This window comes from Globicephala melas, chromosome 15, assembly GCF_963455315.2.
Source record: "Globicephala melas chromosome 15, mGloMel1.2, whole genome shotgun sequence".
NCBI classification, from domain to species: Eukaryota; Metazoa; Chordata; class Mammalia; order Artiodactyla; family Delphinidae; genus Globicephala; species Globicephala melas.
This window is the reverse complement of record NC_083328.1, coordinates 38,124,260-38,145,058: the sequence shown is the minus strand read 5'-3', so window position 1 is coordinate 38,145,058 and position 20,799 is coordinate 38,124,260. Positions and strand designations below refer to the sequence as shown.

Sequence of the window (20,799 nt, the reverse complement as noted above, 5' to 3'; positions counted from 1 at the left end):
AGGAGGTGGGGTAGGGGGAGGCCAGGGGGTCATTTCAGCACCATGGATGTCTGTGTCAGAGCCATATGCCCAGGTAGCTCTGCTCTGAGGGCTGGATCCCCTTGGACGTTACATCTGGGCTCAGAGATTGTTAGTCTCCATTCCAGCTTCCATGCCAGTGGCCCATCTGGTTGTGCTGAGGCGTGTATGTACCATGGATGGAGGCCAGCCCTGGGGTTGACCGCCACCTGGCAGCAGCAGGAAATGTGGCATGAGCCACGGAGAGGAGTTTATAGGAAGGCCTCAGCTACAAGCCAAGTCACTGGGCTGTGAGTTGCTGCTCCATAAGTCGTGGCTTATTTTCTGGAAAACTTCCTTGCGGGGGTAGCCTTGTCAACTCAGATTTTCAAAAATGTCTAATTTGATTTGCTGTGAACTAATGTAATATGATAGAACCTAAATTGATCTTATTGACATTGATGAGGCTGAATTAGCTAATGTCAGGCCCATTTCCAAAGTGCACAAAGGTTGCCGAGGAGGGGGCCCCGTGAGGTCAGACATTGCTGCATTGGAGGCCTCGTCTTTACTGCAGTCCCTGAGACCTGGAGGCCTGGGGTGCAGCTCGCAAAGACCACTGATGCTCTTGTTCCTTGGACAGCAAGAAAGACACCAGCTTGAGTCATGACTGCAAAGCACCTGCTACAGAGCCTGGGAAATCCCTTGCCCACCGGGGCCATGGCATGCACATCTGCAAGATCAGGCATTGCACATGGGACCTAGTTCCCTGACCAGGGATTGAACCTGGGCCCTCTGCATTGGGAGTGTGGAGTCTTAACTGCTGGACCACCAGGGATGTCCCCAGAAAAGTACATTTTTAATAAATTCTGGTTTGGGTCTAAATGTTAAATTTAAACTTAAATAATGCTGCGAGTTTTAATACACCTACTTTTCAGCATGTCAATTTATTTTTTCAACTGTGTTAACACTGTAACAAAAAAGGACCATTATAACACTCTTGAGGGCAAGAATACAGGGGCATCTGGCCCTCAGGTGGACGCAGGACTGCCATCCCCATGGCCCAAGAGTTTCTCCTCTTTCTCTGCAGGGACTTCTCTCCGTAACGCCCTGAATCTTTAAGAACCACAGGGTGCCATGAGTAAGAGTGCCCAAAGCCTTCATGCAGGGATGCTTTTATGAAATAAGTCCTGCTGAAATACTCCAGGAGAAACAGAGATACACCATGTGGCAGAGTCCAAGAGACAAGCGTAGAAGACTAACATCCCTGGGAGGACACCACACATCCCCACTGCGAACTCAGGGCTGCCAACACGATCCCAGCTGTGTCCTCCGGGATGCAGCGCCCAACACGCCCCACTCACAGTTTAGCAGTGGCCAGTTCATCCCCTCCAACAGTCCTGGTGAATCTCTGAAATTCAGTGTTCTGATTATTCAATGCCGTAATTTAGAAATTCCAAGTGAAGTAGAGCCCACCAGTCCTGTGCCTTGATCAGAAAATATACAGGTAAGGAAAAGCAAAGTAGAAGGTCAACCAAAGTCAACTGATTTTCTATATCACAGTGCTATGGTTGGAATGTTTGTGTTCCCCCAAAATCCACAGGTGGGAATCCTAACATCCATGTGATCGTGGTAGGAGGGGCAGCCTTTGGGAGGTGATTAGGTCATGAGGGTGGAATACTCAGGAATGGGATTAGTGCCCTTGTAAAGGAGACCCTAGCCTCTTTCCTCCATGTGAGATACAAGGAGAAGTCTGCCACCAGAAAGCGAGCCCTCACCCTACCAGGCTGGCAGCTGATCTCAGACTTTCGGCCTCCAGAACTGGAAAACATAAATTGCTATTGCTTATGAGCCACCCCGTCTGTGGTAGTTTGTGATAGCAGCCCAGATGGACTAAGGCAATCAGCAATGATGTAGGGGACAAATTGGAATTCGAAATGAAAAAAAAAAAATTACGATAGCGTGCAGCAACAAAGAGTAGCCCCCGCTTGCCGCAACTAGAGAAAGCTCGCGTGCAGCAACGAAGACCCAACACAGCCAAAAATAATAAATAAATAAAATAAATAAATTTATTTAAAAAAAAAACACTATGCTAGGAGAAAAAAATGAACACGAAAGGCCATGCATTATATGACTCCATTTATATGAAATATCCACAGTAGGTAAATCCAGAGACAGAAAGTGGACTCGTAGTGGCGAGAGGTCAGAGGGAGGGTGGGGAGGAGAGTGACCGCTTAAGGGGCAGGGGATTTCCCTTTGGAGGGTGAAAATGTTTTGGAACTAGATAGAGGTGATAGTTGCAAATATTACAGACGTACTAAATGTCACTGAATTGTACACTTTAAAATGGTTACTTTCGTACTATGTAAACTTCACCTCATCAAAAGCCAAAGAAAGAGAAAGCGTCCCGCAGCCTCCCCTGAGCAGGGTGAGTTTGCTCCCCTCACCCTGCCCTGGCCTGGCCTCCAAGGTCTTCCCCGGTCCAGCTACATTTTGGACCTTTGTGCTCCAGCCACACCGTGCACTCAGCTCCTCCACCAGCAGCTTCCTCATCGAGTCCCAGGCCACCTTCTCTGACTCCTTCCTAGATACCTGGGGATCAGCGACCCCTCACCAGGGCTCACGGGGTCTTTCAAACGTTGCGATCTCAGCGTGCAGTTTCCAAGGGTCGTCTCGTCGGATAAGTGGAAATTAGCATTTTCTGAGCCCCACGACATGCAGGCACCTGGCTCAGGTACTGCCAGGCCTGTGTCCTGAGGGGCGGGCGCGGCTCACCTACAACCACCGGCCTCTGAGTAGCTCCTCACTCAGGCGCCACCAGGACCGAGTGTGTTAGTCAAACGAACACTGTCCCCGGGTGTGGAATCCCATGGGGGCCCAAGTCCACGTGAAGCCACAGGAGCCATGCAGCTGCTGTCATATACACAGGCTCCAGGAAGTGGAGTCACGCTGGTATTTTTACCCTTGGTTAGAGCGGATGGCGCCTGTGCCTCATTTCCATCTACACCCCTCCGCTCTCTGGATACTGAAGATACATGCGGGGTCGTCTTCATCCCTGCTGACCAGGATCTGGCTCTGCTGCGGCCCCCGCAAAACCTCAGGGCTCCACAGGCACACAGAGGGGACCTTTGCCTTCGGGGGCCTGGGGCTGCATGTGCTCCTCTCTGCTCAGGCTGCAGGGGACCCTGGACCCCCAGAGAGGTGCCCCCTCTGGTTCAGCACCCAGGGAGACAAACCTCCATCTATCCCACATTCAGTACTTCAGCACCTCCAACGCCAGGACAGTCTTGGTCCAGCCCTCACTGGGTGGAGGATCCCAGCACCAGACCCAAGTCCCGCAGCCCGGCGGCGGGATAGGGTCTCCTGCCTGAGGCCCCGAGTAAGAGTGACGGGGCTGCCCTGGGAGGGACCATGGCGCCTCAGGCCAGCAGAGAGGTGGACATGGCTGGCAGGGGCACTGCCCAGAAATTCATATGTTGAAGTCCTAACCCCCAGTACATGTGAACATGACCATATATGGAAATAGGGTCTTTACAGATAATCCAGCCAAAATAAAGTTATTCAGGTTGGCCCTAATCCACTATGATTACATTGGTATAAAAAGAGGGGCTTTGGACAGGAACACACAGAGGGAAAACACCTTGTGAGGACTGGAGCTGCGCTGTCCCAAGCCAGAAACTACCAGAGGTGCAGGGAACCCTGAATCAGATCCTCCCTGGTGCCTTCTAAGCCACCTAGTTTGTGGGACTTCGTTATGGCAGCCCTAAGGGACGGACACAGGCGCCCTCTGCTCTGTCCCCCTCTCTCCAGACCACGGGGGTGGGGGTAGAAGCAGGGCCCTTCAGAGGCCAAGACCACTGCTGGGTGGTTACTCTGGCCACAGCACTCAGCCCCGGGGTCCGACAAGGAGGGGCGGGGAGGCGGCCTCCCTGGAGCTGGTCGCTGAGCCTCCCCCTGCTATTCGTGGAGCCCAGAAAGCCCAGGAATAGCCAGACGCCACCCTTCCTATGTCATCTGGGCCCCTCTCCCAGCCAACAGCAGTTTGAAACAGCTGCTATGTCCCTTTTAATCTCAGTAGGGGAGAGACCTCAGGAAGGCACAGAAACAGGACACTAGGCCTGGTCACGGTGTCTCACCTGGGTCCACGGGGCCCAGGCTGGCCCTTTAAGGGACTGAGGGCAGAACTGGCTGTGGGCCCTGGGGTTAAGCCAGGAAGCGGGTAGGGAAGTGGTGGACAGGGGGCCAGGATGGCAGGATGCTGAGGGCAGAGCCCCCTCCCGACAGATGCAGAGGGAGGGGAGGAGGGGAGAGCCTCCTGCCTCCACCCGGACCGGACATGTGACCGCTGCATGGGTGGCCTTCCGCAGGTCCAGTGCCAGTCAAGTGTTGGCTCCAGGGACTTTGCTTCATGTTCCCCAGGATGGACGTGCTGCAGCACTGTGGGGACGGAGCCCACGGTCTGCCGAGAGCAGGAGAGCCTCATGCGGCCCATCCACCAGCGTCCTGCCTCTGACTGTGACCAACGCCTGCACAGTTACCTCCTGGCCGGGCATCCAGGCTCTGCTGGTCACAGAAAGGGCCACAGGCCAAGGCAGCGTCGGGCTCAGAGCTCTGCGCGCTTCCTGTGAAGGTGGAGGGGCAGCCCCACCTGGAGCAGCCCAGGGCACAGTAGTCGCTGCTGCTGCCCTGGGACTGCGGGGGAGCCAGCCTGGTAGGGCCTGCGGGGGCCCAGGCCTCCTGTGGCAGGTAGGCGGGCAGCGGCCCCCCCTCCTCCACACATCCCGCGGGCAGCGCATCTGCTGGGAGGCCGGTGCCAGTGCTCCCCTCCTCCTCCAGGCCCGCTAACGGCCCCACGTCCACCGGGTCATAGGTGAGCAAAGCGATGGCCTCCCGGACACGGGTCTCCCAGGCTCCTCGTGCGGGGCCTGTGCAGTCCGGGCTTGGCTCTGGACCAGCTCTGTGGGCCCCTATCCAGGTCTGGAACAGAGCACCGAGAGGAGGGAAGGCCTCAGGCAGTTTGTTCAGGACTCACTGTGGGAGCAGCCTCCCCTCCTCCAGGAAGCTCTCCAGAAATCCACTCCCACAGACCAAGAGCACCTGTGCCCAGAACATTCTGTCTTCCCCCCATGGGCCAGCCCAGCCTCAACACAGAACCCCCATTCCCTTCAGGACCCTCCCCTGGTTCCCAGCACAGGCCTGTGCTCACAGAGGCCTGAACCAGGGTACAGATGGTGACAGGGCTGAAGACACTGCTGCCTCACACACTGCCAGCAGCTTCAGAGCCCAGGCACCCTCACCCAAACCCCACTACACGCACGCACGCACGCACACACAGAAGGTGCTGTTGGGCCTGGCACCTTGGGGCCAAGGCCAGCAGACCTGGACCCTCTGTGGGGCCACAGGAGGCCCACTACCTCCAAAAGGAAGATGTTCCTGCATGTAAATCAATGACGTTAGAACACACCCTCACACCATACACAAAAATAAACTCAAAATGGCTTAAAGACTTCAGCATAAGACAGGACACCATAAAACTCCTAGAAAAGAGCACAGGCAAAACATTCTCTGACATAAATCATACCAGTGTTTTCACAGGTTGGTCTCCCAAGGCAACAGAAATAAAAACAAAATAAACAAATGGGACCTAATCAAACTTATAAGCTTTTGCACAGCAAAGGAAACCATAAACAAAACGAAAAGACAACCTACAGAATGGGAGAAAATATTTGCAAATGATGCGACTGACGAGGGCTTAATTTCCAAAATATACAAACAGTTCATACAACTCAATAACAAAAAGAAATCCAATCGAAAAATGGGCAGAAGACCTAAATAGGCATTTCTCCAAAGAAGAAATACAAATGGCCAAGAGGCACGTGAAAAGATCAACATCACTAATTATTAGAGAAATGCAAATCAAAACTACAATGAGTGGGCTTCCCTGGTGGCGCAGTGGTTGAGAGTCCGCCTGCCGATGCAGGGGACACGGGTTCGTGCCCCGGTCCAGGAAGATCCCACATGCCGTGGAGCGGCTGGGCCCGTGAGCCATGGCCGCTGAGCCTGCGCGTCCGGAGCCTGTGCTCTGCAACGGGAGAGGCCACAACAGTGAGAGGCCCGCGTAACGCAAAAAAAAAAAAAAAAAAAAAACTACAATGAGCTACCACCTCACACCAGTCAGAATGGCCATCACTAAAAACTCTACAAATAACAAATGCTGGAGAGGGTGTGGAGAAAAGGGAACCATCCTTTACTGTTGGTGGGACTGTAAGTTGGTGCAGCCACTATGGAAAACAGTATGGATGTTTCTTAAAAAATTTAAAAATAGAGCTACCATATGACCCAGCAATCCCACTCCTGGGCATACATCCAGACAAAATTCTAATGCAAAAAGATACATGCACCCCCATGTTCATAGCAGCACAATTCACAATAGCCAAGACATGGAAACAACCTAAATGTCCATTAACAGATGAATGGATAAAGAAGATGTGGTACATACATACAATGGAATACTACTCAGCCATAAAAAAGAATGAAATAATGCCATTTGCAGCAACATGGATGCAACTAGAGATTATCATACTAAGTGAGGTGAGTCAGAAAGAGAAAGACAAATACCATATGATATCACTTACATGTGGAATCTAAAATATGACACAAATGAACTTATCTACAAAACAGAAAGAGACCCACATACATAGATAACAGGCTTGTGGTTGTCAAGGGGGTGGGGGTGGGATGAACTGGGAGTTTGGGGTTAGTAGATGCAAACTAGTGTGTATAGGATGGATAAACAACAAGGTCCTACTGTATAGCACAGGGAACTATATTCAATATCCTATGATAAACCATAATGGAAAAGAATTTAAAAAAAAAAAAAAAGGAAGCTGTTTCCTAGGTGGGACCAGGAGTCTCCATCGAGTGCACCACACACCACACCTTCCATCATTGTCCTGCCCCCGGAGAGCCAGCCCGTGGCTCCAGACCACCTCCCAAGGGGCTAACTAAGCCCTGACAGGTGCTATGGTTCTACAGAGAAGGGGCTGGGTGCCTGCAGCCCAGAAGATGAGTGCAGGCATCAGAACATTTACTCCCCATGCAGCCCTGACAAAGTGCTCGGCTTTAAGCTTCAAATTATATTTTTGGATGACAAGCTTGAAAACTAGACTCCCTGTTAAGAGAGAAAAGAGCCAGGCGGAAGGCAGCCACGCAAAGCTGGTGTGGGAGAACCTGGGCAGCGCCACCTCCATCCTCTGCCCAAAGTGAGGGGCCCGAGAGGGTGGGGACCAGAGACCACCCATTGGAGCTCCTCCTCCCCTCCTCCTGCCTGTGGAGCAGGAACTACCAGGCCAGCAGGGAGGGTCCAACGGGGCCTCCAGGCTGTTCTCAGCGTCGCGGCCTGTGAGAGCCCACCAGGGCACCACGATGGGGGGGTGGTGTAGGGTCAACTCATCGCTACCCCAGGGGCCGGGAGGGGCCAGGCACTCCATGACGGCCACCAGAGTAGCCCAGGGACCAGGGAGGGCCCCAGGGGCAGCACAAGACACAGATGCCTTCAGGTGCACACAGCCCCCTGAGCTGGCACCTTAAACTGACCATTTACCTCCAAGGGCTGCTGCAAACCAGAAGAGGCAGAGATAATGTCATGAGAAACTTGACATTTTTTCCCATCAGCAATGGAATCAGAGACATGAGAAGAAAAAGAACTCGGCAATAGAGAATAAAGCTAATTTGTCTTTGGCCCCTTTGAGTCACAGTGCGTACATATACTACCTATATACTATATATACCACTATATATAGCAAAAAAGCTCAAAGCACTGACAGAGGCCCCCAACCTCACCCAGAGCCCACAGCCTGGGCGGTCCAGACATCTGGGCACCCCAGGCCCACCGGGTCACGAACCTGAAAGTCCCCGTTGTGCACACTGTACAGGGACTGGAAGAACGGGCCTGGGGACGGCACGTCCTGGTACAAGGCTGTCTTCATCCTGAGGTCAGGAGACAGTAATCAGAGGCCCAACTCCAGGAGGTCACTGCCAGGAACACGGCTCCTTCCAAGCAGCAGGGACCAGCCCTGCCCCGTTAGTGCTGCTGTCGCCCTCTCTTCTCGTTGGGTCCAGGCCTGACACCTGGCACCTGCGGCCCCCTCGCTAATGACCCCACAGAACTGATTTATACCAAGACATGGGTCCCTTTAAGGTGAGTGGTGATGGCGGGTTCAGGGGTGGGGGTGACCAGCTGTGTCTTCAGCCGAAGGGGGAGACAGCACTTCCGGGAACCCCATCAGACTTCTCCCCGAGCACCGGATCTACCCACCCAAGACCCACTGCTCCTCCCGAGAACGGCGCCCCAGACTCTGACCCAGCAAGTCCAGATCAACCTCGCCAGCCTCCCTGGGGGCCTGTCCCGATTCCCCACCCCAGGGTGGCATCAGGGGCCACGAGTCACATCGCATCCACCCAACGTCCCCTCACTTTCCCGTCCTGAGACCCTGTCACACCCTGCACTTAGCTCTAGCTCTGCCTCTCCCGCCAGCTCACACACAATTGCCTCCCTCTGGACCCCACCCCTGGCCACCCTACAGGTTCTCCTCCTCACTTGTACCACAAAACTCCATTCTCAAAACATAAACCAGATCCCATCCCACGTGACCAGGCTTCAGGCGCTCTCCTGGGACCCGAGGGCAAGCCTGAGCCCTCCCTGGTCCTCTTGGCCACCCATCGGGCCCAGCACCCCGTCCCTCCCTCACCCTGGCTGCCTCTGTCCAACCTCCTCTCATCCTCTCTGCTACCCGTCCACGCCTGGCCGGTCTCCTGCGGGACGAGGCCCCATGTGTGATGGCTTGTTTCAGGAGGGCTTTTTTGTTCATCTGGTTGTCCGTGGCACCCATCAGGGCGGGAAACAGGGCCCCGTGAAAACCAGATGCCCAACACTGTCTGCATAAAACCACTGTGCAAATGAGCCAGTGCCAAGCACCTCCAGAGGCAGGAGACAAGGGCCTCAGGCGACTCGGCCCCAGGGACTTTGGGTCCCTCCAGAGCTCTTTTGGGCCACACTGCCCACCACCCACATGCACCTGGCAACTGGGGACATCCCCACTGGTCCGGGTCAGAGGCCTGAAAACCCCTCCCCACCCAGGAGCGTTGTGGGAGGGGGTGTGGGTTTGGGCCCTCAATGCACCGCCTACCCCACACCCACAAACGCACACACACGCTCATGCACATACGAATTCTCACACCCACATGTACAATAACACATTCACTTACATGCACACACTCCCACACACACTCCTTGGCTACAGACCTGGGTGACAGCTTGAACAGCAGGTAGGTCAGGCTGGTCAGCAGGAGAAAGATGGACACAGAGACCAGGGTGCTGTCGCGCTGCCCCAAAGCTGGGACCAGGAGACCTATAGCAGGAAGGGCCCAGGGCTGTGTTCCTCCAAACTCACCTGGCAAAAGCACCTGGATGGGCGCCTCAGGCCAAAATGGAAGGTTTATGTCGCGCCTCCGAGAGTACTCTGGGTGAATCACGCACCCCTGGGCCTTGCCTTTCCCATCCATAAGATCACCAGGGTCCGAGATCCTTTCCAGTACCTCTGTGCACAAGAGTCAGCCCAGCCCCCTAAGCAGATGAGGCCCTGCCCGGGCTCCAGAGACAGCAGCACCAGCCTGCTGTGCAGCTGGGGCCACACTCGCTCCAAGGAGACCGGAAGCTGCAGCTCCCTGGGAGGCCCAGCACTTGGCAGGTGTTTCCCCTTCACACAGACCTCCAGGGGAAGGCAGTCAACTGGGCCACGAGGGAGGGGGTCCCAGGAGGGGTAAGGGGTGGGACGCGAGGGGCGGGGAGGCCCCACCCAGGCCCCTGAAGGCAGCAGCGCCCACCTTGTCTCTGGGGGGAGTGGAAGCGGGTGGGCTGGCTCCAGTCACTCCATGGGCCCTCATAGCGCTCCTCCTCCGCCACCGCATCCTCTGGTGTGGCCATCTGGACACGCAGCCGGGCCTCATAGGTGGAACCAGGGTCCAATTCAGTGGCTTCAAGTTTCAGCCAGGTCACCCCAACAATGTGATCCTTGTGCCGAGCCCGCTGTGGGGTGAACAGTTAGGAGGTGCTGGGGGTGAGACTGGGCCCATCAGCCCTCGAGGACGTGTACACACACACGTGGGCACACTTACACGTGTCCACACACTTACATGCATCCACGTGCATGCACACTCATCCACACAGGCACGCCCTGTGAACGCTCACACGTACACCCAGGCACGCTCACCACACCTGCACTCACTTACCCTTGTCTCTGGTCACTTCCCTCCTCACAATTCCAAGGTGACACCACCCTAGATGGGACGAGGAGTGACCCTGGCTGCTGCTCCCAGGAGAGGCCCCCACGGTAGGCAGACCCAGCCTTACCTCCCAGGTCTCCTCCTGCCTCTTGAAGGCCAGCTCGTAGCTGAGGAGTGAGGCCAGCGGCTCCAAGGCAGGATTGATGCTCCAGGTCAGGACACAGTGGTTAGAAGTGATGTTGCTCAGCAAGTCTGAGGGAGGGTCCAGCTTCACTGAAACAGAATGAAGCTGTGTGACGGTGTGGGGGCCAGCACGCCCAGGACTGGGGATCGCAAAGATTCCCGGGAAGGACGGGGCACGTGGCCAAGGCCTTCTCAGAGCAGAGGCCTCACTGGAAAACTGGTCCAGAGAAGCCCCAGGTGGGACAAGACAGCAGTGACTTCCTCCAGCCTCTGCAGCCAGACAAGGTGAGTTTCAGATCTAAGCTGCTGCTGGAAGTTCTTCCTAGTGTCTTACTGAAGTCCTTCCTGCTGTGACTGAAGTAGATCGCAAGTGACTCAAACTGCAGCTCCTGCCCCAACTCAAAGCCCTGCACCTTCATCCTCCTCCAAAACCCTCCCCCTCCCCGGGGGCCCCGCCTGATGCTAGCCCTGGATCCGTCAGCAGGGACCGGGAGCACTGACTGGGCCGTGGGGGGTGATGTAGCCAGGATGCTCCCGGACAACGCACTGGCCCAGGCCTCACCATGTCTCCGGGGCAGGTACTGTGGATCCACCAGGCTGACCTGCTCCTTCCCAGAGACGTGACGGTGGAAGGTGATGGTGAAGTTGTCAGAAGGCACGAGCACCTCCTCGGGTGGCAGCTCCACTGTGCACACGCTGGCCCGGAAGACGCACCTGTGCTTGCTGCCTGGAGCGTGGTTGCTGGAAAGGGCACGTGTCGGCACCAAAGGGCCACTGCACCAGCCCGGCTCCCTACCCCCACCCCTGCCCTCTACCCCCTGCCCTCCGGCCTCACCTGGTGAAGAGCAGCCAGGGGCCGGCCCCCTGGCCCAGCTCTGGGGCAGACCAGTGGCAGTCAATCCTGAGGATGTTGTTGGTGTGGCACGTGAAAGTCCCAGGCCCTGGGAACAGTGACCCTTGCAAGCCCACAGTGGCTGCTTCAGGGCAGGGCTGGGGGAGGGGGAGGGCGTGGCAGCTGACCCCTCGGACAGGCAGGCCCCAGAGAACGAGCCCAGGAGAAGTTACCGCGGGCAAGGCTGGGAGACCCCAAGGGGATGGGCTCTGAGCGTGCAACCTGGGTGGGGCTGAAGCCCCGGTCCCGCACAGCCCAAACCCAACCCTTCCCCGTGGAGCCTGACGGGGGCACCCCTGTCCCCAGCTCTGCCCCCACAGCCCCCCACACACACACAGTGCCAGTCCTTACCTCCTCTGTCCCCTGGGACAGAGACGCCCAAGCCGACCCAGGCGCAGATGCAGGTGCAGGTCAGGAGCCAGGTGCCCACCTCTCGCATCAGGACCTCGCTCTGCAATGTCCAACCTGGAAGAGGCTGGGCTGAGGGGCTGTGTGTGGAGTGCCCCAGTGGGTGCTCCCGTGAAGGGCACTCCGAGTGGTTCACCACCTACACCCTCACCCTGTCCCGTGAAGGAGGCTGAGCACGGCTGTCCAAGCAGCACCGGCAAGGACCTCCAGCTCAGGCCTCCCGGCGTCACTGGACTCTGACTCAGCCACGTGTCCAGGTCTGCCCAGCGGGCGCCTCTCTGGGCCCAGGTCCCCTCCCGCAGGGGAGGCACGGTTGGGGGAATGGGGTCGCGGACAACCACCACAGGGAAGCTCTGCTGGACCCCCTGGTCCCACACCTGGGCCGACTGTGTGAGGCGCGTCACCCACGCGAATTCCCACCAGAGCCACATGAGGTGGGGGACAGTCCCTGATCACTGACAAGGGAGCGGACCCCAGGGTCACACCACTAGCTGCTCCCATCCTGGTGCTCTGCCCCAGGAAAGTGGAGGAGGATGGCAGCGGGGTGTCCATGCGACAGCCAACACCTCCCACATGCTGTCTGTCACACGCCTGTCCCCAGGTGCCCTGCAGAGGACAGCGCCCCCGGGAGCAGGGCTCAGTGCAGGGGTGTCAGCCCCAGGATCCCTGGAGACAGGGGCTGGGTGCTGGGAAGCGCCTGGGGGTGAACAGGCCGCTAACACCCTGTCACCCCATTTGCAGCTCCAGATGGTACACTGATAGCTCCTCTGCAGGAAGCAGGACCAGCCTGGTTATGCAAGCCTGATGAGTGATAAGGAAGCAGAAGAGAAGCAGACGTGCACAGACCGCAGCACGGAAGCGCTCCAGGAGCCCGCACACACTCACCCGGTAGCAGACACCCTCCCACCCCGCCCCCTGCAGCCTCTCTGTGGACCCACAGGATGGACCCCTGTCAAGGCCAACAGTCAAGAAGACCCCACCCTTCCCTAGACTGAAGCATCACCTGCTACAACCAGCCACAGCAGGAGAGGCTGCAGCGGCCACTGGATGGAGACAGGCAGCCTGGCAGCAGCTGGCTCTCAGGGCGCATGAGGACAGGATCAGAGGGAGCACCAGGATGGGGGCGGCTCAGGCACAGCCACCACTGCCTGGCTAAGAGCTGACCCAGGCCACAGTGGGGATGGCCACTGCCCCAGCGGTGGAGGGACACCTGCATCTGTGAGACTTGGGCCGGCACGGCCACAGGCTGACTCAGGAGCGTGGACTGGGGCGCTCCAAGCTCAGCCGGCCCCAGGGGCAAGCGTGGGGAGGACAGGACCCACAAGGGACACTCGTGCGAAGTAGCAGGCCAGGCCCACCCTGGGGAGAGGTGGGCAGGGCACACGGCAACTCGGCCATCTAGGGGGAGGGTCCCTGCTTTTCCTCTGCACAACGATTCTGTCCAAACATAGTGAGCCGAGCAGGGCCACCACCCTCCTATGGACGAGGAGGCTGAGGCCCAGAGACACCAGACTTGCAGGATTGGGGGCACTGGTCACCTGGCTTGGGCACTTGCCCCACCAGCTCCCACACAAGCCTGTGAGCTTCCCCCACCCCGGGGCATCAGTCTCTCTCCTCAGGGAGCCTCGATACTGAGGCAGGGCTGCCCCCATCCTTGGCAACAGACACCGGGCCAGGTGGGGCAGAAACCCCACCTGACTACTCCCTGGTCCTGGAAGAGGCACTGGGATGGCCCCAGGGAGGCCTAATCACAGCTCAGACAAGACCAGGTCACGGGACGGCTGTGATGGCAGGAGGATGGGACCCAGAATCTGGGCCCTCGGGCAGAGCCGCCCACTACACCTCCCATCCTGCTGGGAGCCTGGCTGACATGTCCACCCAGCACTGTCCCTTTCCATCAGGACCTTCAGCACACAACCACTCTGGCCCCTTCTCAGGACCCCATCTCCTCCCTGGCCTCTGGGTCAAGTTCTGGCCCAAATGACCACTGGTCCCCACAGCTTGCCTGCCCTGGTTTCCCGGCCCAACATGAAGGCATGGGCCGCCGTGCACTGGACCCCTGCCTCGGGGCCCACAGACGCTGCCAGCCCAGGGCCAGGTCTCCAGAAGGACTCAGCCCCCCGCTCCCCTGAGCGCTCACCTGCTGCCAGGCGAACTGCCCGGCCAGAGCAGGCCTGTCATGGGGCTGGTGCATCGCAGCACGCCCTCCGGACTGGCTTCATGGCAATTACCGCACCCACTTTCTGTCCCCTTTCACAGAGTCTGTATTTTTAATGGAGAGCGAGGGGTACCCTGTTACTCTCCCTGCCCACCCCAGAAGCTGGCAGACACAGAGGGGGGTGAAATGGAGGCTGCCGCTTATCCACCACTGTCCTCTCTGCTGGGGCAGGAGGAAGAAATCCAGGTCCTGGCTCCCCAGAAGCAGCTGGAACCTGGGGGAGGCGGGGACTAGCCAGGAAATGAGGCTGGAAATGGGAGCAGGCGGCTCCTGCTCTGGGCCCCACGTGCGCAGGTGGGCGACTCCAGCACCCTCGGACCTGATGCTGTGGGGCAGAAGTGCTGGAGGGCTCTGCTTCCCATGGTGGTGCCAACCCTGCTGGGGAAGGGCAGAGAGCAGAAGAGGTCAAGGCCAGCTGGGGAGAGCGCGGAGAAGGCGCAGAGGGCAGAAGAGGGAGGAGGCTCCACGGCGCACTTGCCACCTGCCTTCCTAGAGAGCTGAGCTGGACGGGCGCCCGCCTCAGTGGGGTGGATGTCCGGGAGATGTGGAAAGGCCAGGCTTGAGCCAGGGGCGGCCTCGGGTGGACAGGGGCACAGAGGGCGGGGCCCAGAGCAGAGGGAGGAGGAGGTCCAAAGATGGAAGTCGGAGGAGCACAGAGAGGACCTGAGGTCCCTCAGGACGAGCCCTCACTGTCCCCTCTGCCCAGCTGCCTTCTGCGTGATGAGCCTTCATGAAGCCCCCGAGTCCCCTGGCTGTCTCCCCAGCCAGAGCAGACACCCCTGAGCCAGGCCCAGTCTGCTTAGGACAGGGGCGGGGACAGGGCAGGTAGTGGCTATGGGCACGGGCTGGAAGGACACTGACACAGGCCTGGGGCTAAATGGGGGGAAACGATGCCCCTGCTCTTCCCGTGCTGCCCCTGCAGCCCTGGCAGCGAGGCTCAGCCGGCATCGCCCCTGCATCTGGCTCCTCCAGGGCAAGAACCTGTCTGATTTATCCTGCATCCCCTGCACCCAGCCCCTCACTGTTGAAGAAGCACATCCTGAACCTCCCCACAGGCCCGCCCTTGCCTGGGGTAGACAGTGTTATTAACGCCTTAGGTCCCCTGGGGGCTCTGAAACATTATTCAAGCAGAACCCTCTACTCCCCTCCCTTGCTTAGCTGAGTAACCCTCCCAGAATCCCACCCTCACCCACTGCCTCGTCCACAGCTCCAAGGGGAGTCCACAGACTCGCAGCTCCTCTTCTGTCCTAAAGCCCCCCAAAGGTGCCGTGGAGAGAAGGGGCTTTACCAAACTCAGGACTGGGCCTCAGCTCCACTTGTGGTTGTCATGGCTGAGACCACCTGGCCCCAGAACTCCCGCTCACTTGTCCCCACAAAGGTCAGGACCTACAAACTGCCTGACAAGCTCAGAGCCCTTCTGCCCAGAGGCACCCATGACCCCTACAGGCCTGGGAATGGCAGCCCAGCATCCTGTGATCACCACTGCAATCCTGCTGTCTCTGGGAGATGCCCGAGGCCAGGACATCAAAGGCGGTAAGATGAGGGTGGCCGCCCAAACGCCCTCCGCCCTTCTCGTCCAAGTGTGGTCCCCAGGCTCTTCCTGGGGCCTGGGATGGCAGGCCACCAGTCTCTCTGTCCCACAAAGTTCACGCTGACCTGAGTGGTTGAGAAGCCCAGATTACAGACTCACCTTCCCAGACGCATCTGCTAGGTCCCATGGCAAGTCTGACTGGCCCCCAACCCTGCAGCCCTGGAGGTGACTTGTCGCCCTACCACCCCTGCATCTGCAGCAAGTCCCTCAGCCTGATTCAGGAGATAACTGCACCGCCCGGTGACGTGAGCCTCCCACGGCAGGCTGACATAGGCCACCCACAACTGAAACCACGAGCGCAGAGCCGAGCAGCTGTCCCAAGTGGGGATGACAGGCGACCATCACCCCAATCATAAATCCTACCTTTCACTCCTCAGGAACAGAAAAGTTGCTGAACGTGGACTTTGGTGACCCATCCACTGATTGGCGGATGACTGTCCACCATGTTCCTCTCAAGAAACACCAGTGAGATATATTAAATTAGCGCCGGGACGTGAGAACCCTGACCAGGCACAGAGCAGGTCTCCTTTCCTAGGCTTTCTGGGAGGTGCAGCTCAGGCGATCCGTGAGCACTGGGGTGGGTGGAGGGGGTGTTAAACATAAAAGTACTGCAGTCTCAGTTCAGGAAGGAAATAAAAAATGGGAGTCCCCTTTGACCTCGGAGAGGCAGCCCCTGTATGAAGTCAGGCACAAGTCCCTCCAGACCACGTCTAAGCCCCAACAAATGCCCATTTAATGGCCTCGTTCCTCACTCTGAGCTTTGCGGCCTCCTTGCTGCTCTGGCTCTTTTCAAAATCTTTCTAGGGAACTACATAAAAACCTACCTCACGCCTTTCCTGGTGGTGCAGGCCATGGTTAATAATCCTGCTGATGGACCTTTGGATTGTTACCTACATACGCTATTTCAGTTTAATTGTCAATATATAAAACTGACGTTATCATATTAGTTTCAGGTATATATATGCTACATGCTATTCTAAATGAAGGTAGGAACTTCCCTGGTGGTGCACTGGTTAAGAATCCGCCTGTCAATGCAGGGGACATGGGTTCGAGCTGTGGTCTGGGAGGATCCCACATGCCACAAAGCAACTAAGCCCATGCTTAGCCCACAACTACTGAGCCTGTGCTCTAGAGCCAGTGAGCCACAACTACTGAGCCTGGGTGCCTAGAGCCCATGCTCCGCAACAAGAGAAGTCACTGCAGCGAGAAGCCTGGGCACTGTAACGAGGAGTAGCCCCCACGCACCGCAAGTAGAGAAAGCCTGCATGCTGCAACAAAGACCCAAGGCAGCCAAAAATAAATAAATAAACTTTTAAGAAATTAAATGAAGGTTGTGAACAATTCCAGGCCTGGATCTTTAATCACCAGGATGAGTACTGTACAAAAAATGGCTAGGGGGCTTCCCTGGTGGCACAGTGGTTAAGAATCCACCTGTCAATGCAGGGGACACGGGTTTGAGCCCTGCTCTGGGAAGATCCCACATGCCGCGGAGCAACTAAGCCCATGCACAACTACTGAGCCTGTGCTCTAGAGCCCGTGAGCCACAACTACTGAGCCCACGTGCCAAACTACTGAAGCCCGCATGCCTAGTGCCTGTGCTCTGCAACAAAAGAAGCCACCACAATGAGAAGCCCGTGCACCGCAATGAAGAGTAGCCCCTGCTCGCCATAACTAGAGAAAGCCCGCGTGCAGCAACGAAGACCCAATGCAGCCAAAAATAAATAAATAGATAAATTTATTTTTTTTAAAAATGGCTAGGTGTGGAACTGTTGTGTCTAAGGTTGACCGTTGTAAAATACTGATAGATATTGCCAAGTGGCCCCCCCGAAAATGTACCAACTTCTACTCCCACTAGATGTGTAAGCAAGCCTGTAGCCCTCACCAACTGTATACATTATCAGTCTTTTAAATCTTTGTCAATCTAAAAAAAAAAAAAATCTTTGTCAATCTGATAGGCAAAGACATTTCAATGTTGTCTTAATTTGCACTTGATTATCAGTGAAGATAAGCATCTTTTCATACACTTATTGGCTATGTGTTCTTTGGGGTACCAAATAAGGTCACATTTCAGTGTGTCCTTGTGCCTACGTTTAGGTGTGAGTGTGCATGTCTGTATTCTGTGCATCAAAACAACTGAGGCACAGTCTAGAGACCCCAGAGCTGGTTTCCAGTTTCTCTGGAGTCTGAGAAACCAGGACCCATGGAGAGATGGAATCAAAGGCTCAAGTCCATGAAACACCTTAAGAATGACCAGGGGCGTAATCATACTTCTTTCTAATATTTCAATTTCAATTAGCTTGGCCCCTATCTTACCTATTATAAGCACGTACTTTCATACTCACTGGTGCCACCCCTTCCCTAGTATCCCATCCAAAGAGCTTCCTTCTCTCCGTCAGGTTAGAACTTACTACCTTGAGACCAGCAGACCACACACCACCCACACCACAACCCCACAAGGAGACACCACCAAGGCTACAAAGGTGGGTTATCATGGACACTTAGATGTGGGAAGAAGGCCAGTGCCTCTGCCCAGAAGTGTTCTGACGGCACAACCTGACACCCCACCCCCTCCCATAACAAATGGAGATAAAAAGAAAAACAACATCCATAGATGGAGGGTAAAAGACCATACAACCAGAGTCACCAAATACCTGCTGAAATCCAGCCCCTTGAAAGAAAGGAACAGCCAATAACAAACACCATTGGTCAGACATGTCCTAAGGATGTTGTATGTGAAGCTACATAAATCCTCACAACCCTATGAGGTAGACCAGAGGTTAGCAAACTACAGCCCACAGGCCAAATCCACCCCACCCTTTAAAAAAAAAAACCTGTGAGCTGGGTTTCCCTGGTGGCGCAGTGGTTGAGAGTCCGCCCGCCGGTACAGGGGACATGGGTTCGTGCCCCGGTCTGGGAGGATCCTACATGCCGCGGGGCGGCTGGGCCCGTGAGCCATGGCCGCTGAGCCTGCGCATCCGGAGCCTGTGCTCCGCAGCGGGAGAGACCGCAACAGTGAGAGGCCCGCGTACCGCAAAAAACACACACAAAAAAACAAAAAAACACCTGTGAGCTAAAAATAGTTTATACGGAGAATTCCCTGGCAATCCAGTGGTTAAGGCTTTGCCTTCTAACGCAGGGGGTGCAGGTTCGATCCCTGGTCGGGGAGCTAAGATCCCACATGCCTTGCGGCCAAAAACCCAAAACACAAAACAGAAGCAATATTGTAACAAATTCAATAAAGACTTTAAAAATGGTCCACATCAAAAAAATCTTAAAAAAATGAAAAATAAATAAAGTCCCAATCCCTGGTCAGGGAAATGAGACCCTGCAAGCCGCGCCTCACAGAAATTAATTAATTAATTAAGATAGTTTATACATTTTTAAATAGTTGGGGGGAAAAAGCTTAAAGAATTATACGACATGTGGAACTACTATGAAATTCAGATGTCAGCATCCAGCTTCACTGGAAGACAGCCATACCACCCACTCGTGTTATCTGCAGCTGCTCTCATGTGCTGACAGCGAAGTACTGGTGACAGGGCTTCCAGCCCTTGCTCTGCCGGCTCACAACTCAGCAGTGACCTTAACAGCATTTCAAGGGCCACCATACGGTTGTATCCATTCTCTTTATTCTTTTTTTTTTTTTTTTTTTTTTGCTTACTATGAGTGCACACCCAGCATGTCAAAATAAGAAAAGTGGGCACAGAATGTCATGTTTTTAAGGCACAGGGCAGTGCAGACTATCTTGTCAGCAAACTGGATAGCAGAGCAGTGTTCATCACGCAACGATACCACAATGGTCGACGTTGCCAGACCGAGCACTCGTCACTGGCACAAATCTCAACACAAAACAGAATTCCTGGACTTCCCTGGTGGCGCAGTGGTTAAGAATCCGCCTGCCACTGCAGGGGACACGGGTTCAAGCCCTGGTCCGGGAAGATCCCACGTGCCGCGAAGCAACTAAGCCCGTGCACTACAACTACTGAGCCTGCACTCTAGAGCCCGCGAGCCACAGCTACTGAGCCGGCATGCCACAGCTACTGAAGCCCGCACGACTAGAGCCCGTGCTCCACAACAAGAGAAGCCACTGCAATGAGAGGCCCGAGCACCGCAATGAAGAGTAGCCCCCGCTTGCTGCAACTAGAGAAAGCCCACGCGCAGCAACGCAACACAGCCAAAAATAAATTAATTAATTAATTAAAAAAAAAAAAAGAGAGAAAGTGCTCACAGGCTGTGAGTCTGCACTGCACTATTCACCTACAAATATGCTGAGGAAAACATCTGCATCTCTCACCACATTGCATCTACTGAATCCATCAGCAATGTCAACAGTGAACTTCCTCTGCTCTCATGGCCTGAACCACTATGAGATACACGTTTGCAACGCTGATGACAAGGAACACTAACTCTGAACCTCAATTACGCAAAATGGTATCCATTCCTTTCATCAGTGGACTCGCATTACAAAATATTGTAGGATTATATTTTGAATTTCTTTATAAGACTTTGTTTTCTTGTGTTTTCCTAGATTTTGACTCTTGACCCACAAAACCCAAAATACTTACTATCTGGCTCTTTACAGGAAAAGTTGTAAACTCCTGAAATAGACTATTATTATCTCCATTTTACACAGGACGAAACGAACTTGACAGGCAGGCAGGCTGACTTCAGAGGGCACGACCTTCGCCACTGATCCACGCTGCCTCCAACAACAAAAACGAGAACAGGCATCTGAGGAAACGTAACTAACTAATGGCACAGAAAGAAGACACTGAAGATAACAGCCACAGGATAAAACCACATTTGCAAATCCAGCACAAACTGCTCTGAAACAGAAAAAATTGGACACAGTGAGCTCAGGACCTGGTCAACCATCACGTGACCCATACAGATTAATAGTTTCTTGGAAAGATAACAAGTTTCAAAAAAGTAAAAATCTGTATCAGAGGCATAAATTTAAGTCCCATTATTTCATAAGTGAGACTTCATTATGAAGAGAATAGATACAGGGAACTACATTCAATATCCTGTAATAAACCATAATGAAAAATAATGTGAAAAAGAATACATGTACACATAACTGAATCACTTTGCTGTACACCAGAAATTAACACAGCGTTGTAAGTCAACTATACTTCAATAAACTAAAAAAAGAGAGAGATCTGAAAAAGCAATTAAGTCTGAGCAAGAAACCAATCCATCAATAACCAAGATCCTGTCCCCTGCTAG

At 55.1% G+C, this 20,799-nt stretch overlaps 1 protein-coding gene across 4 annotated transcripts; it reads right to left on the bottom strand.

Moving 5' to 3' along the window:
* Positions 1-792: 792 nt before the first annotated feature.
* On the bottom strand, positions 793-20,701 carry IL9R (interleukin 9 receptor). 4 transcript variants are annotated; one of them, XM_060284509.1, is made up of 9 exons: positions 20,136-20,701; positions 11,705-11,833; positions 11,297-11,402; positions 11,024-11,202; positions 10,406-10,551; positions 9,880-10,081; positions 9,299-9,593; positions 7,899-7,983; positions 793-4,971 (listed from the first exon to the last, which is right to left on the bottom strand). In XM_060284509.1, the coding sequence occupies exons 2-9, from the start codon at positions 11,790-11,792 to the stop codon at positions 4,474-4,476; spliced, it is 1,599 nt and encodes a 532-aa protein (XP_060140492.1). In that variant the 5' UTR covers positions 11,793-11,833; positions 20,136-20,701; the 3' UTR covers positions 793-4,473. The 4 variants fall into 4 exon arrangements, with proteins under 4 accessions (XP_060140492.1, XP_060140493.1, XP_069899662.1 ...); XM_060284510.1 differs by having other exon boundaries at positions 11,705-11,818; XM_070043561.1 differs by lacking the exon at positions 20,136-20,701 and having other exon boundaries at positions 11,705-12,645.
* Positions 20,702-20,799: the final 98 nt, after the last annotated feature.